The sequence below is a fragment of the Camelus bactrianus genome, chromosome 7, assembly GCF_048773025.1.
Source record: "Camelus bactrianus isolate YW-2024 breed Bactrian camel chromosome 7, ASM4877302v1, whole genome shotgun sequence".
NCBI lineage: Eukaryota > Metazoa > Chordata > Mammalia > Artiodactyla > Camelidae > Camelus > Camelus bactrianus.
In genome coordinates this window covers 50,263,619-50,280,807 of record NC_133545.1, presented here as the reverse complement: position 1 = coordinate 50,280,807, position 17,189 = coordinate 50,263,619, and the positions used below count along the sequence as shown (strand labels likewise).

Sequence of the window (17,189 nt, the reverse complement as noted above, 5' to 3'; positions counted from 1 at the left end):
AGTTCACTAAATTCTAATACCTTTGATACTGCCAACAGTATTAAGTTAGCCAATAAACAGCAAATAATATAACTTAATGTATAATGTTTTTACAAATCAGATAAGCTAAATAGTTCATCTATAAAATAATATTAGAATTGTAACATACACATTATTTTTAATAATCATACCATCAAGCATCAATGAAAAATATTTTGGAAGAGAATAATTTTAATTCTAATTTTAAAAATATTTTTGGAACAAATCAGGAATACCTATTTTAAAAAGTAATAAATCTAGCAGGAAAAATGTCTGATTTATCAAACCACTATGCTTGTTCATCAGCTAAAGAGTAACATTTTAACCATAAAATAATTAGAAACATTGTCAAATGTCAGTAAAAACCTTTTTCCTAAATGTGAATTCAACTACACTTATTATAAATAAGTCCATAAATAAGGCAGCATCTTAAGTATAGAATCCAAGGATAGCATTATAATGAATCTCCAGCATATTACATAAATAATAAAATTATTTCTTAGTATTTTCAAAAGAAATACACCTAGCACACAACATACGGAATTCAAATACCACATACTGAAACTCACTTGCTGGAGAGGTTCATCAATTATATTGGCACCTGTCAATCTTCTATCAATCTTTATAGTCCTGGCTTCCCGTTTCATTTCTTCTAAGCACTGAAAGGAAACCATAACATTTTATTGCATAGTTTCTTGACTTAAAATCTCTGTAGTTTACTTCTAACTGAACATTCATTGTAACTACCCTGCATTATCTTCAAGACAATAAATAACCTTATTTCTTGAGACTTGAATATAAAGCAAATACTATTTTCCAAAGTAACAAAACTAGACATCCAGGGGAAAAAAATCTCATTATCCTCAAAAAACTTAATAATCAGCAAATATTATTCAGAATGTGAGAAACTGAAAATATACACACACACTGTTGCTATATTTCAATGACATTTTATATTCATAAGTTAGTGTTTCAGGTGAGTCAAATGTCTTTGTTAAATACTGCCCTGTTTCCTCTTTCTCCCTCCCAGCCCAAAACAGTATACCAGCTGCTAAATGAATATATTTTTAATTGATTTTATCTATGGATGATTTTTAACAACTAAAGAAAAGAAAAGAAATTTCATTTTTTCTGTAGTCTTTAGAAAGATCCGTGACCTGGAAATAGGGTGAAAAGTAGTGGTACCCTCTTCAATTAAAAATACAAACCAAAGCACAAATACATGTGAAAAAAAAATGTTTCAAGTTATAGCATGCAACTTCTAAGATTTTTTTCATAAAACATACTTACAAATCATTTTAGGAACAGCAAATCAAAATAATTATTTTTATACCATGTATTAAAAAATAGATATAAAGACTTAAACAGTCTTGACTGATTTATTACTGTTTAGGATCTTAACTCTTAAAACATTTTGCATCCTCTCTATGTACAACTTAAATGAATGGAAACTATGGATGGCTTAAAAATGATTCAAAAAAAGAAAAGGTTCATTTCTTCAGAAAGATTTGTGAGCAAACCCAAAGAATATACATTAATGGGTGTTTTAAAGGAAGACAGAAATAAGTCTCAGAGGTTACTTTTAAAGTTAAGTAAGTTTTAGAAAAATGTATTTATTTATCAATATGAAAGTCTCATTAGCACACAATGGACAAGTTAATAATTGTAAAATTAAATTACTGACATCAACTCCAGACTGTCTGCCTCTCTTCATACAAGAAAAACCATTCCAATCCCACAATAATAACTGAAGCCTGATCAGATACTCTCTCATAAATTTATAGTGAGCATTAGTGAACATAGGGAAATTATAGGAAAAGCCATATAAAGATGGTCACATTATCATCATTGCATACAAAAAGGACTTCAAGGTTTCATATTCCTTTCCCCTACTTACCTTAGGAATCCCCGTTGATGTTGGAGGAAGAAATGAATGTTCACACTGCTCTAGGTACTTCTCTGAGTTTGTTTTTCCAAACAGGAGAGTAACCACAAAACCTCTGAAAATATTTAATTATAGGTACAAAAACAAAATTTTACTATAATTTAACACATTACCAAATATATTTTTTCAGATTTAATACATGGCTTATCCTTCACTAAAAAGTCAGTTTGTGACCTTGGCAAGGCAAGGAACTGACAGATTTTGTTATATGCTGAAGTTTAAAACAACTATAAACATTTTGTGAATTTATACAATAATTCCTTTCCAAGTTTTCATCCAATATATTTCATAAAGAATCCCGGGTAACACTTTCAAACTTCAGGAAAATAAGCCTTCACTAAATAAGTAGGCAAGCTAATAACCAAGGATAAAGACAAATGAGACTGTACATCTATAGCTGAATCACACACTTCTATAGTTCTGTTAACTAATTAAAGATATAACTTGCCACTAGGAAAATAGAATAAACAAATAAAGGCTATACGGGAAAAAAAACAAAGAGCTAATTTATAACTTCTTTAAAATAAGCCTGGAATTAAAAAAGAAATACAAATATATCATAAAGCATTAATTACTTTTAAAACAATTACGGAGTAAAGGTAAATACTGGTTTGGAAATATTTTAAGTATTGACAAATGCAATCAGTATTTCCTACTTTAAAATTTACCATATAAATCTAAGCACTACTAAGTAGACAGGAAATCCATAAAAGAAAATTAAAATTTAATTTTATAATAATTTATAGTAACCTTACAATGATTGAAAGAATGTAGTGACAAAAAGGGAACAGTGAAAAATTGAATATGGTCAGCCTGAAGGGAAGATTCTCAAGGTCTTCCGCTTTTTGTGGCTACCTGCCACTTCACTGCTCTTCAGTACAAGTACCACAAAAGTAGGGAGAAGGGTGGAGAACAGCAGTAAAGTTAAATCAACTTGTCATCAATTCTGTTTGTTTCTTTTTTAAAAGGCTAGACTCAGAATTATCAGTAAATTTCACATATCGGTGCTGTATCTGATATTATTACTAAGAAGAAATTTGGTCATATTTACAGACACAATAAAATGCTTGTATTAAGTTAACAATGTATTTCTAAAAACATTATCATGAAACAGACTGATAAAACATTAACCTTTGTCCACAGTATGACAGTAGAAAAGTAAGCTAAGGAACAGTGCGATCTTAGAAAGAACCTAATTAATAGCTTCAGCCTTGAGGTTTAGTAAAAACAGGTGCTACAAATAATTGCATAACCAAACAAATATAATAAATGCCATTAACCTCTATCTTTATTGATGGTATCCCAAAATGACAACCCCCCCAAAAAGGAAGAAGGAAAACCAAAACAAACAACCCCCCCCAAAATTCCTGAGTGGTTTTCTTTTCAAGGCTTTTCTTTACATGTATATAGGTAAAACTGCAGAACTCAAAAACTTAAGTTTTACTAGCCAAAAAAAAGGGAGGGTAGTTTCTGTTAAAAAAAAAAAAAAAGTATAAATTCTTCTCTGACTTGCATATTAAGCAGGAAAAAGAACACATCTTTAAAAACTTACACAACAACCAAACAAACCACTAAAACTAAGAAATGATTTTTAATTATATAAAATGTGATTATTGTACTTAAGATTGATATTTAAAAGCCTATTTTTGCTCTTAAAATTCATAAGGCTCATAAAATTCATAACTATACTAAGTTACATTAAAGAAGGGACAATTGTTCTTCATTAGAGCCAAAATTAGAAAGATTTTTGACTCAGGAATTATGATACTCATTGACTGTAACTGAGTAACCTGGGAATGCTTAATTAACTAATCCCCTGAGATGATTTTGGGACGCTTGCTAGTATATAAATTAAGTCCCCTTATTGTGACAGTGAGCTTCACTGAGGTCAACAGTCTGGAACAGTATATCAGATAAATTCATAACATAACATGAACTTGGAATTTCAGACTCTACCATATGACTTAATATTATCTAGAGTTTTTAGTGGCCATCACCCACTTACCAATATCCCACCCTATCTAAAAAATTTACAGAACTTTACAAGTATCCAAAAATTTTTTTGAAATTATTTCTTGATAAATTAGCAGACTCAGAAGGGGAACAACAAAGATTCCTGTGACTTTGAAATGAATGGATGTACTAATATGCCACACTGATGAGGTATATTGAGGGTAGGGGAGTATATATGTGTAGGTTGGGAGGGCTATGTGCAAACTCTGTATTTTCTGCTCAATTCTGCTGTGAACCTGAAACTGCTCTAAAAAATAAAGTCTATAAATAAAAGAAAAGAAAAGAACGGATTCATCACGTGTCCCAAATTTTATATGGAGCAGTTTAGTCTAAGAGAAAAACACTTCTCTGACCCTTTACCTTCCAAGGTCTATAAAGCTGCCCTTGTTTATAAAGCTGCAATTTCCTCCCTTTCTGAAGTATTGGAAAATATTCTGAAATCCTTCTTCACTTTTGCCAAAGGCTTAGTCAATTATTGAAATAAAAGAAATCTTTCCTTTTCAGAGAAACATCTCCTCAAGGCAATTTCCTTTCCAATCAGTAAAAGCAGCCGTAACCTTGGGGGGAGTGGTACAACCATGCAGCTATGAAACCATGCAGCTATGCAACCATGCAGCTCTGGCCTTAATTTGTGACTGAGGAGTGTAATTTAGGAAGCCCTAATGGCTGCAGATCTACAAAGTCTTCAATCATGTTTATAATCCATAAAGATATTCAAAACTCCATTTATCAGATTACTACGGCTTATTTCTTAATTTTTTCACTACACAGTACCACAGACAAACAATTATAATGAAAATACTAAGTCTAAAATAAAATGCAGTTTTATGAATAGTTCTTGAGGTAGCTTCTCAGTTTAATTAATTCTCACTTGTTCAACAATCAGTGGGTGACCGCCCTATAAAACGGCTACACTTGACTTTCAAACCCATATCCTGAAAGAGGTGACAGGTGGTAGATATATTCAGAAGCCATATTCCTAGGGTCTATTTAGACAATCTCTCAGGCCACAGTTTATATACATCCTGTTCAATTCAGCTAAGTCCTCTAAATCTGTGGACTCAAACAACTCCTCCAAATGTTTGGGGCCTCAAAGATTTCTTCATAAGAACTGATGAGTATTCACTGCACAAATAATTACATGAAGGTATCATATAGATACATATACATACACACACATATATACATTTATATAAACAACAAAATACTCACTTCAGCTAAACTACCTTGGTTAGAATATCTAAGCATCTCTCTTATCTATACATTTTCCTACATACAGTTCATATCTGATACTAAATGTTCTACATAGGATGCTGTAGTAAATCATAACTGAAATCTCTCCTAAAAGGTTTATCAACTCAAAGTAAAGCATAAACATTGTAAATCAAAAACCATGAAGAGAGAACTGCAAAATCAGGTGTCTGTTTGAATTTTCTAGAACAAAATGACAGCATTCACTAAGGTAAATAATTAACATTATTGTTCAAAGTCTATCTTCTACTATGTAAAACTTGATGCATCATCTGAATTTAACTTAGATCTTACTATCAAAGAGAAGAGAATTTTAACCTTAAAGGGGGAATAACACCAGAAGGCGTACAAAAATTTTTTAACTTTTCAAATTACACAAAAAAGGTTGTCTTTGGAAACTGAAATTTATTTTTGAAGATGAATACCCATATTCCTGGTACAAATAACCACCATCACTTCTATTTCTATAGGTATCTTAATTTTACTATTTTTAACTTTGGTAAAAACCATTTGCAAAGACAGAATTCACAAATAAATCATACTGCCATTTTTCATGGTAATTTCTTTTTTCTTGAGGTCTCATGGTCATTTGTTTCAATTCTGAACAACTGAACATCACATGAATTGTAAAATTATCATTGAGAATACTTACCCACCCACAAAGCAGAGGATATAAAATGCCAAATAAAATATTACAAAGGGTCCAAACGTTATTAGAGAAAGGACAATGCCAAGGCTTCCCCATCCCCATATGGATAGACTGGTCTGAAATAAAGCAGGGGAAAAAAAAGTTTCAATAAACAAATAATTTTCCATATGAATTAGAAAAGAATGAGCAAGACTTTTACGCAGTTTATATTTCTCTTAAGTATTTATGATATTATTTCAGTAACTGTTAAAAATATCTCTTCTGAAAAGTGTTAAGTGCACTCTTGGAAATTTATCTACAAGCAACAATATACAAAATCTGTATGCAGTGACAAATTTATAGCATATCAGCAATGATTTTTTAAAAAATCTAGTGGCAATGTATATGTACAGCAAGAAAAAGTTACACAATCGTTAAATGATAAGCTGTCATGAGAAGTGATAACAAAGTATTTATTAAAACATTTATAATTTATATATGCAAAAGCATGTATAAAAGGTTAAGACTACAAAGTTGTACTTACTTAGAATATTTCATTTTAAAAGTTAGTCCCAATACAACTACAGCATAATGAGACGTTTTAAAAATTAAAATTTCCAGGTAAGAAATCCGTATCTCATTGAAAACTGTTGTATTTTTCTTTTATTCAAATTGCATGAATTTGTAAAATTATAACTGCACAACTTCCAACTTCCAGTTATCAAAATTTACTGAGCTCAAAAACATTTCCAAAAATTCTCCATCCTTAAAAATAAACAAAAAACCCTATTTCATTTAGAATTATACTGTATTATCTATTAAAAATACTCCTTTTGTTGAGGACAAACTGGATTTTAGCAATTTAAGTCACTATGAATAAATTTATTCAATTCAACAAGTTCCTCCAACCATTTGCCTTGTACTGTTGAGGTATACAAAGGAAGCATTTGTCCCACTCCTGCCATCAAGGAGCACAGAGAAGAATGTCTTACAGGAATGAAACAATTAGACACTGAACCAAATGAAAATAATAGAAAGTATTATAAGATGTTAAAATGAACAAAATTAATGACCAAAAAACTATGGAATAGACAGTAAGTGCTGTGGATTATGAGAAAAAGGACAGTTTTATTTATTCATTCATTCACTCATCAGTCATTGACTGCTTCCTATGTGCTGTAAGTTTAAGGTGCTGGGGATATCACAAGGCATAAAACATTCCCTCATAGTCTACAGTCTAGTAAGGGAAGAACAACAAGCATACCCTCATAAATTTACACACCTTCCTATGTTTACATTCCAGAAGACGGAAAAAGACAAACAAGTAAATATTCAGTTATATAAGATGGGAATAGTGCTATGCAGAAGAATAAAGCAAATATATGTGATTGGTCTAAGAAGCTTTCAATGACTGACCCATGAAGAGAAATCTGGGTTAAGAGTCTTTTAAGGAGAATTTATAATAGTGAGTCTTCCTAACTCTCAAATAATATTCTTCCATTTATACATACCTTTTTTTTTTATGTCCCTCAGTAAGAGGTTTTTTTTTGTTTCTTCTTCTATAAAAGGCCACACAACTCTTGTTGTTCGTATTTTTATTTGTTTTTTTCCTCATCCTGGGTACTCATCTTTTTAACCAGAGGACAGAATGCCTGCCAATGAAGTTATTACTCTGCCCTCATGATCTCCTTCTTGAATCAGTTGAAGATACTATTTCACCTACAGAAGTGGTCTCCCCTGACTTCTTTCCAAGAGCTGAAAGTAGGCCATGGTGATTCAGAATAAAGTACAGGGTAGCCCAGGCCCTCTGAAAATACTGCTGAGCATCCAGTAAGTAGCATCCAGTAAGTACCTGGTCTACACAGCAGCACTGTCAGATGACCAACTATAGAAACAGATGTTATTTCCCAAGATTCACTCAAAACCTTTTCCACTGACTTTCCTGAAAAGAGTTCTTATAAATTCTCATGAAAGCTGAAACCAGACTATGACTCAGATACTTTATTCAACCTACCTTCTTCAATGAGATTTGATCTAATATTAACATCACTCTTCCTTAATAAAGTTTTATTTATGCTTGCTAGTCAGTTTTCAAAGCTAAACAACTTATTGTTTAAGGATCTATTCAGAGGTTTTTAAAATGAAACTAAACAAAACGGCTCCCTCTGGAGATAAAGGAAGAAAGGGAGCATGCAATAAGAGGACAGTACACAGGGCACTTCTCAAACGCTCAGTACTCAAATGTTCTATCTCTTAAACAAGTGTTTGCTTGAAGCTATATAAATGTGTTATTTCTCATCTGTTTAAATCATATCTTTCACAATTAAAGAAATTTTCAAAAGAAAATCACAATTATATAATATCAGAAAGATTATTTAACTCAATTACTTAATGAGGAGATGCTCAATTGTCTAAAAACTCAAGTTTTCAGAATCCTACAAGTCTCTTTCTCATTTGAAAACAGCAGAATCATCAAAAAACAAACTCTTCATTCAACAAATATTTGTGAATACATACAATATGCCAAGTGCTAGTAATTTAACAGTGAACAAAACAGACATTACTGCCATATTAAAAAAAAAATCTACGAGAGAAGACCCTTTCCTTAAATAAGTTTGAGAGAAATTTCTATATTCCAAAGACTAATAAAGTTAAACATTTCCAATCAAGCAAATCAGATACTCATTTGCTTTGCAGTTAATCTCTTACAATATTTAACTTCAAATGTTAAACTATTCAACAAAATATCAGAATAGGTTATTGTCCAAAATTAAGCAAGTTTTATGATATATTTAGTGTTTCCATATAAAATTTGGCTAATACTATAATTTTATTATCTGGTAAGATTAAGAAAAACTTGATTTAAAACCATTTAAAATTTTTGGATTCTAATTATTTCCATGATACAGAATGATAAAACTTAGGATAATTTTATACTACATCAGAGACTTTTTACAAATTCAAACAGGTATTACCCCCAAGATTTGACCTAAAATGGAAGCCAGAAAAAAGAAAATAGAAAAGAAATCTACATTAGTCATTTACATGAAAATAATACTTGATATATTACTATTTTCTTATCCAAATACAATAATCAACACTGAAACAGCCATGTATTTGGTTTCCTAAAACCACCTACACTCCAACTGTGAGATGGAAGAAGCCTTCAGGATCATCAACTGCAGTACTTCTTAAACTTTAAGGATCTTATTAAACGCAGATTCTTAAAATGCAGATTCTGATCCATTATGTCTAGAGTGGGGTCTGTGATACTTTCATTTCTAGTAAGTGACCAGAACTGTGCAGAACTAAGGACAATTCTATACTTAAAATTCTCCCTAAATTAATCTCTAGATCCTCAAATCTTACTCACAGTTCCAGAACCCCCAAACCTCTGAAAACCAAAGCTGTAGCAAGCATTATACATACATACCTCATTTACTTCTCAGAACAACTTATGAAGTAATCAAGAAGGTATTATAGCATAGTGTTCCAAGTATGAACACTGGAGTCAGACTAAGTGGAAATCTCACCTTTACTAATATTAGCTGTGTAACCACTCCATGCCTTCATTTCCTCACCTACCTTATGTGGTTTTTGTGGGAAGTAAATGAGTCCATGGTCTAGTGGTCAATTTTAGCTTAATCACTATTATTATTTCTAGTTTAGCAACAGAGAAAATAAGGTACAGAGGAGTTTTTTAAAAAGTGGTCCAAAGTCACACAGCTTATAAGAGTGGGATTTGATCCCATTCAAATCCAGTCTCCTTAATGAACCTTAAATTTGTTAGCTGACAACTGAAGCTAAAGGTCACAACAAGAAAAAAATGTTAAAATTATAAATGAGTGCTTTCTTTTATCTACTAATCAGCTTAACATGCCTCCCAAACAATTAGAAAACTAGATGTAATGAATTTAATAAGCCCCTGGTTTGAATATGAAGTACATAATATAAAGAATAATTTTTATTAGACAATCAGTTTATCCATACATACTCTACATAAATAATGGAAACAATTTTTGTTTCAAAGGGTATCAATTTATTAGCATGCCCTGATACCTATTTGTAATAATTTGCACAGGGACATACAAAGACACAAAAATGACCCCTACTGCCAAGAATGAAGAAATGATAATGCAAAGAATTTTACATGCCTCCTGATAGTAGAAAGCAAGTGGAAATAATTTATATTGTGATGTTTATGCCTATCAAGTCATACTGACATTTATCTCATTTGATCCTTATCACAGACTTTTAAGATAAGAAAGGTAACGTAATATAGCACCAAGAACAAAGAATCAGAAATTACAGGTTCCAGCTTGCCACTAATGTTCTGTATAACCTCTGCAAAATCACTAAACCTCTATGGATCCAGAATTCACACTACCATAGTGAAGGAGCTGAGTTGTGAGATCATCTCTCAAGTCAAATCTATCTAAAGCAGACTGATTAACTTTGGTCTGACACAGTTAATACGGTGCAGAGCCAGGCTCAGACTGTTCTGGCTACATGTGGAGAGCAGGGCTAGGTGGAAACAGCTATTTTTAAATCACATGAAGAATAGAATGTCAGGGCCCCAAGAGAATGGACCTTGGGCTCCCATAGGAGTCTCACTAGAGTGAGTCCACCACTCAGGTATATTCACCTGGTATGTCTCAACACATTATATGGCACAGGGCAGCCAGACTGGGCTGAGAATCTTAAAGCTGGCACTACTTCAGTGCTAACTTGGGTCACAGAAATTATATAAATGAGTTCAACAAGAAAAGTAAGTACTCATAAGATGAGTCACCTTATTGCAACTATAAACTGTTTTCCTTCCACCTTATTCCATCTATAATAAATTGGAAGTTCTTCTCCAAGCAATTTCAATAGAATATGCTCCTGACACTCAACTTTGGCTCATTCAACATTATATAATAATTTAGCCAGGGCCTGCTACAAAGAAGCTGCCCACTAAATATGGAACTAATTAATCAGTTTACTAACTAAAGAAGTGAAATGGGGGAGGGAATGGAAAGAGAATGAAGGAGAGAAAAAAAGGAGGAAAGGAGTAAGGGCACAAAAAGGAAAAGGGAAAGGGTAAGGGAAAAAGAAAAGGACTCTAAACTGAAGTCCTCCCCCTCACCTCCACCTTATTATTATGATTTTAGGCAGAGCTGTACATTCCTATCAGCACAACCTACACCAAACCCCCACCCTCAAAAAAAAAAATCTCCCAAGAGGTTGGTCCTTTTTCTCCCATAGGACTGATGTACAGAAACAGTGTTCTTTCAGCTGTCTCAACATGCCCTACACCAGCCCACGTCACTACTTCCTTTTTGAGGAGGCAGCCACAGAGAGGCAGTCACACAGGGATCATCATCAGTACATTTGTTGGCTAAATTGGTCCCAAATCCCTCTTTTTATGTTCCTGGGAGAAGGAAATAAAGATCTTCTTCCACTCGCACCAATTTAAGATACCCAGTATATCCTTGGGAAGATGACTCAAGACTAGTACGCTTTGGTGCACGTTTTCAATGCAGCTGTTGAGCCAGGAGGGATAGATGACTTTGTCTCCAAGACGGCTAACTGCCCAACTGGCAAAGATAATGGCCACGACATATACCTGTGGAGTTTCTCTGCCCTCTCCCAACTAGGGGTGCCCACAATAACTAGATTATACACACACATATATACCAGTCCCTATGTATCTTTAGTTCTTTGGTAACAGAATGCTCTCCCTTATGACAGAAGTCTATTGTTCGACTTTTAAACATCTTGAAGAATAATTATATACATATATGAAGATTTCATAAGCCTTCATTTTTTTTTACAGCAGTAGTTATAATGGTCATAGACTGCTACATAATTAGGACTCCTAGCATCCAATGACAAAGAAAATATAAGAAAACAAAAAAGCTACAATTAACTCCGTGTTTTTTAAACTAGATTCTATCAATTACAAAATAACTATACACAGTTTGAAATAACAGCAGGTACACTCATATTATTTGTTTAATCAGGATACAAACTAAGTTAGGCTACACAATCCTTTCCCACCCCACAGCTCAAACATTGGGAATCACTGAATTAGAATCTAGAAGAAATCACAGTATTGAAAAAACAAAAGACCATATTTACTGAATGTTTTTCCTTATACAGAAAGAATAATAAAAGTATTTAAATGTAGATGGGGCAGTACAGCAAAGAACAGTCCTAACAGGCTTCCAGAAGACTCAAAGCCTCCAATTGTAAAACCACTTTACCAAGGTTTCCTGAATTTCTGATAAAAGGTCTAATAGATACACAAAGCTGAAATGAATTAATCAAAGGCAATTTTTTAGAAACTATATTTTTCTAGTTATACATATTGTTTTTACAACTTAATAACTTCAAAAATAATGGTAAAGATTTTTTAAAACGAACTTTTAATCTTTATCAAAAAGAAATAAATTAGATTATTTTCCTTATAAATGTTTCCTTTTCACAGGTAAGTGTGTGTCTAATTTAAATTGATATATGTATCAGTCTCATTCCTAAACAAATATGTGTGTGTATATATATGTATAGACAGATGACATACAAAAATGAAAAGTAGTCCTTTAAAAATAATTTATGGAAGCAAGAAAAAAAGGCGGGGGGGAGGGATAATTAGGTTTATTTATTTAATGGAGGTACTGGGGATTGAACCCAGGACATCATGCATGCTAAGCATGCACTCTATTACAGAGCTATACCCTCCCCACTAAAGCAAAAATTTTAAAGCTACCAAATAAGACAGTTAAATTTCTAATTATGTGAGTTAACAGAATCCATCAAGATATCAGAAAAGAAAGTATGAATTCTGTGTATTTTGAATAAATTTTTTTGCATAAGCATATCTACCCTGATTATTTTTTAAATCAGTAACATACTAGTGAATAAAAGTATGTACAGCTATCAAGCATCTAAGAAAGGGAGGGTGAAAGTTATAAACATATACACATTTGTTTATTCTTTAATGTAAGGATACACAGAAACTTTTTTAAATGAAGATCTATGAGAAATGGAGGAAAATGGGGTAAAGGGGACAGGGATAAGAACTAGACAACCATGAAAATATCTCATTCTGCAGATCTGATTTTATAATGGTATAAGTATTCTACATTTAAAAGAATTCAAAAGCAATCTTTAAAATTCAAAAATAAAGTAAAATTTAAAAATCTAACTGTACATACTAACAATGTGGAAATTACACAGAGAAACTATTTCAAGTAATTTTACAATATAGTAATTTGACTGTGAATCATTGCTTCAGTAAAAAATAGTGTTGGTAGTTCCACTAAAACAAACCAGAGCTATTGGAGGAATGGATGATTCCAAGTCTGGAGCAGGAAATGAGTTTAAGATGGGCCTGGAACACCATACCAGAAAGCTACCAGAGACTACTGAGAGTATGTCAAAACAACTCAGGAGACAACTCAAACCTGAATCTGATTTAGGAAATGTAGAAGGCTAAGAAAATGTTACAATACACCATGGAGATGAACTTAGCAATATTCAGACTATGGGAAACACTAAAGAGCAAAAGACTCAATTTCTTCAACAAATAAAGGATAAAGGGGAAAAAAATAAAGAGAAGGAGGGAGAAAGAGAAGATAAAGGTTTGGAAGAATCTGCGGGTTAAAACTGCAACATGTGGAGCTTACCCAACTTGATTTTAACAAAAAATACAGTGGAAAAAGGAGAAGAAGGAGGATGAGGAGGGAAAAGAGGAAAAGAAGAAAAACTGGGTAATTCTAAACATTTTTTGAGTATTTAATGACATTAACAAGTTACTGTTTATTTTTCACCTAATATAATGAATGGCACCACCTATTAAGTTTTAACAAAAAGAACCCTTATGTTTTAAAGAAGCATGATGAAGTATTTAAAGATGAAATCATGTATCTGGAATATGCTTCAAAACAATTCTGAAAACAGACAAAGGAAGAAAAGTAAAAAAGAACACAGATAAAATATAATTAACCATGGGTTCATAAATGTCTAAGCTGGGTATAAGGACAGGAAGGTCATTATACTAATCTTTCTACTTTCAATGTTTGAAATCTTTCACTAAAAAAAAAATTTAAACACACACAATAATCACAAAATTCACTCACACAATAAATGCACTTGCATTTCTTAAGTAACCAATGCAAGAAATAAAAAGCCCTCAAACATGCTACATGTTCACAATCCAGAGAATTAACCTGGGATTAAGAGTCTCCTACGATTAGCTGATACTAGAGCAATATAAACTTGGCTATTCAATTAAGAAAAAGATTATTTTAAGTATGGAACTACTTTAAGTAATGAGTTTTAATATCCTACTTTGTTTGTGGGTTACGTATTCATTTCATGCAAGAACTACTGTCCTTCGAAATAATTATTTAAGGGGAAGTTATACTGATTCTATAATAATTAGGTAGCTATGTATTGGGTCTTAATTATACAAAGATGAATCCAACAGTTTCTGCCCTCAACATGCTCACAAATTAAAAAAGTAAAATATACATATAATGATAACATAAATGTGGCGAGTACCATATAGAAAGATGTGCAAAGTGTTTGGGAATACAAAAAAGATAAAGCCTTCAGAGCTTAAACAGAACTGACACTACTTTTAAATCGTCTTCAAAAGGCAGCTTTTCAGTTAAACAAGAAAAATCAACCTCTCTTTTTTTTTTTTCCAATTATCCACTTCTTTCCATCAAAATGGTATTACCCCAAACTAATTATTAACTTTATTTACTGAAGTTTTGGTAATTTCCAAAAATAAAAATTCCAAGTGAACAAAGATTCACAAATGCTAAGGCTACATACGTGTGTGCCACAGGGGAAGTACTCTTTGATTCAAAAGTAGGACAGAGAAAATGATTTGTTTACTGAACTTAAGCCCAATGCTAAAGGCGATTTATACTTTTATGTCTAAATATATTTAAAGATTCCATTTATAAGTGGCAACAAAGTAAGCTGTGAAGGGTAAATGCACTATTCAAGGGTTTCCAAAAACTACATATAACCAAAGATAGTCTTTTCAATGAATGGTGCTGTCAAAACCAGATATCCACATGCAAAAAAAAATTTAAACTGAGACATGGCTCTTATACTTTTTACAAATATTAATTCAAAATGGATCATAATGTAAATGTAAATGTAAAACACAAAACTATAATACTCTAGAAGATAACTTAGGAGAAAACCTAAGGCAACCCTGGGTATGGAGATTCCTTTTTAGATATAGCACCAGACATAATCCATGAAAAAAATAATTGATAAACTGGACTACATTAAATTTAAAAACTTCTCTTCTGCAAAAGATAGGATTATGATAATCAAAAGATAAGCCACAGGCTAGGAGGAAATATCTGCAAAAGACACATCTGACAAAGGACTTTTATCCAAAATTACAAATAACTCTTAAAACTCAACGATAAGAAAACAACCCTGATTTAAAAATGGGCTAAAGACTTTAACAGACACCTCACCAAAGAACATATACAGATGACAAATAAGCACACAAAAAGATGCTCGGCATCTTGTGTCATCAGGGAAATGCAAATTAAAACTACAATGAGATACCACTACACATCTACTAGAATGGCTAAAATCCAGAACAATAACACCACCAAATTCTTGTAAGGCTTTGGAGCAACAGGAACTCACTGGCAGGAAGGCAAAACCATATAGCCACTTTGGAAGACAGTTTGGCAATTTCTTACAAAACTAAATATACTCTTATCATAAAATCTAGCAATCACACTCCTTGGTATTTACCCAAAGGAGTTGAAAACTTATGACCACACAAAAACTTGCACACAGATGTTTATAGCAACTTATTCATAATCACCGAAACTTGGAAGCAACCAAGAAGTCCTAAAGTAGGTGAATGGATATATAAACTGTGGTACATCAAGACAATGGAATATTACTCAAAAGAAATGAGCTATCCAGCCATCAGAAGACACTGAGAAACTTAAAGATTTATTACAAAGTCAAAGAAGCTAATGTGCAAAGGCTACATACTTCATGATTCCAACCATAAGATGTTCAGAAAAAGGCAAAACTATGGAGACAATAAAAAGATTAGCAGTTAATAGGAGGAGCAAGATGAGTAGATGAGTAGGCAGAGCACAGAGAATTTTTAGGGGAGTGGAACTGAATGATACTATAATGATGGACAGATACTAAATAATTATATTTTTGTCCAAACCCATAGAATGTACAATACCAAGAGTGAATCCCAAGGTAAACTATGGACTTTGGGTGATTATCACGTATCTATACAGGTTCATCCTTGGTAAGTTATGTACCATTCTGGTGAGTGAGGTTGATAATGTGGGAGACTATGCATGTGTAGAAGTAGGGAGTATATGGGAAATCTCTGTATCTTCCTTTTAATTTTGTTATAAATCTAAAAACTGCTCTTTAAAAAAGTCTTTTTTTAAAAAGTTACATATAAATAATCACAAGCACAAGAGGATTTTACAAAGGGAGAGAATGATAAGATGGTACCAGTCACGAATTATAATAAACTGATAGTCACAGTCAGCCTTATCAATGCCCAAAAGTAAAAAACCTGAAAGTCAAACTGCTCCAAATTCATTCAACTTTTAATAAAATACAAAGGAATTTATTTTTATAAGATATTAAAATTAACTATTTCAATTCATTTCACATATATTATAATCTCACATCTTAGTACAGGAAACAAGAGATTAACATCTGACACAGAAAACCTTAAGAGAAACTATAAACATGTAAAATATGTATCATGTAATTAAGGAAAACTGTTAGATCAGAATTTTAGTTGACATAATATATTAGCACATATTTCAACTAGCTCCACCCTGACTCCCCTCCTCCAAAACAAAACCGTACTTTTTTAATTCAGGATACCTACTGTATAAATTCCTATCATAATCTAATCTGATGTGGTCAAGTCAGTTAGATCAAGAACCAACAATCAAATTCTAACATTTTGTGGCACATTTTTTAAATACAATTTTTTATGTAAGATCTAATTTTTATACAAATGGAATTTATTTACAGGGGAAAGCTGTTGCTGAAAGGGAACATGCACAATCCAAACTGTATGAAAGTTCCACTTGCAGGAATCATTACTTTTCCTTCTCATGAAGAATAAACAGACAAATCAAAGGTCAGTTCCAACATATCTCTCTGATCTTCCTATGGATTGAATAGATTTCCTAGAAAAATTCTTTGACTCAACAAAAGTAAATGAATAAAGGTAACACAGTAAGCCGCAACAATTATATTTTGAGTACATTTAGTAAATCAGGTTTTCAGAACTTGAAACCCACTGAGTGA

The 17,189-nt window shown here is 32.3% G+C and overlaps 1 protein-coding gene across 2 annotated transcripts in view; it reads right to left on the bottom strand.

Moving 5' to 3' along the window:
- SNX13 (sorting nexin 13) overlaps positions 1-17,189 on the bottom strand; it is a 110,765-nt gene that overhangs the window by 66,410 nt on the left and 27,166 nt on the right. For both annotated transcript variants that reach the window (XM_045504497.2, XM_010967162.3), the window contains exons 2-4: positions 5,880-5,992; positions 1,916-2,018; positions 588-677 (exon numbers count right to left, since the gene is read on the bottom strand). In XM_045504497.2, the coding sequence (XP_045360453.1) occupies positions 588-677; positions 1,916-2,018; positions 5,880-5,992 (306 nt within the window). The remainder of the gene's footprint in view (positions 1-587; positions 678-1,915; positions 2,019-5,879; positions 5,993-17,189) is intronic.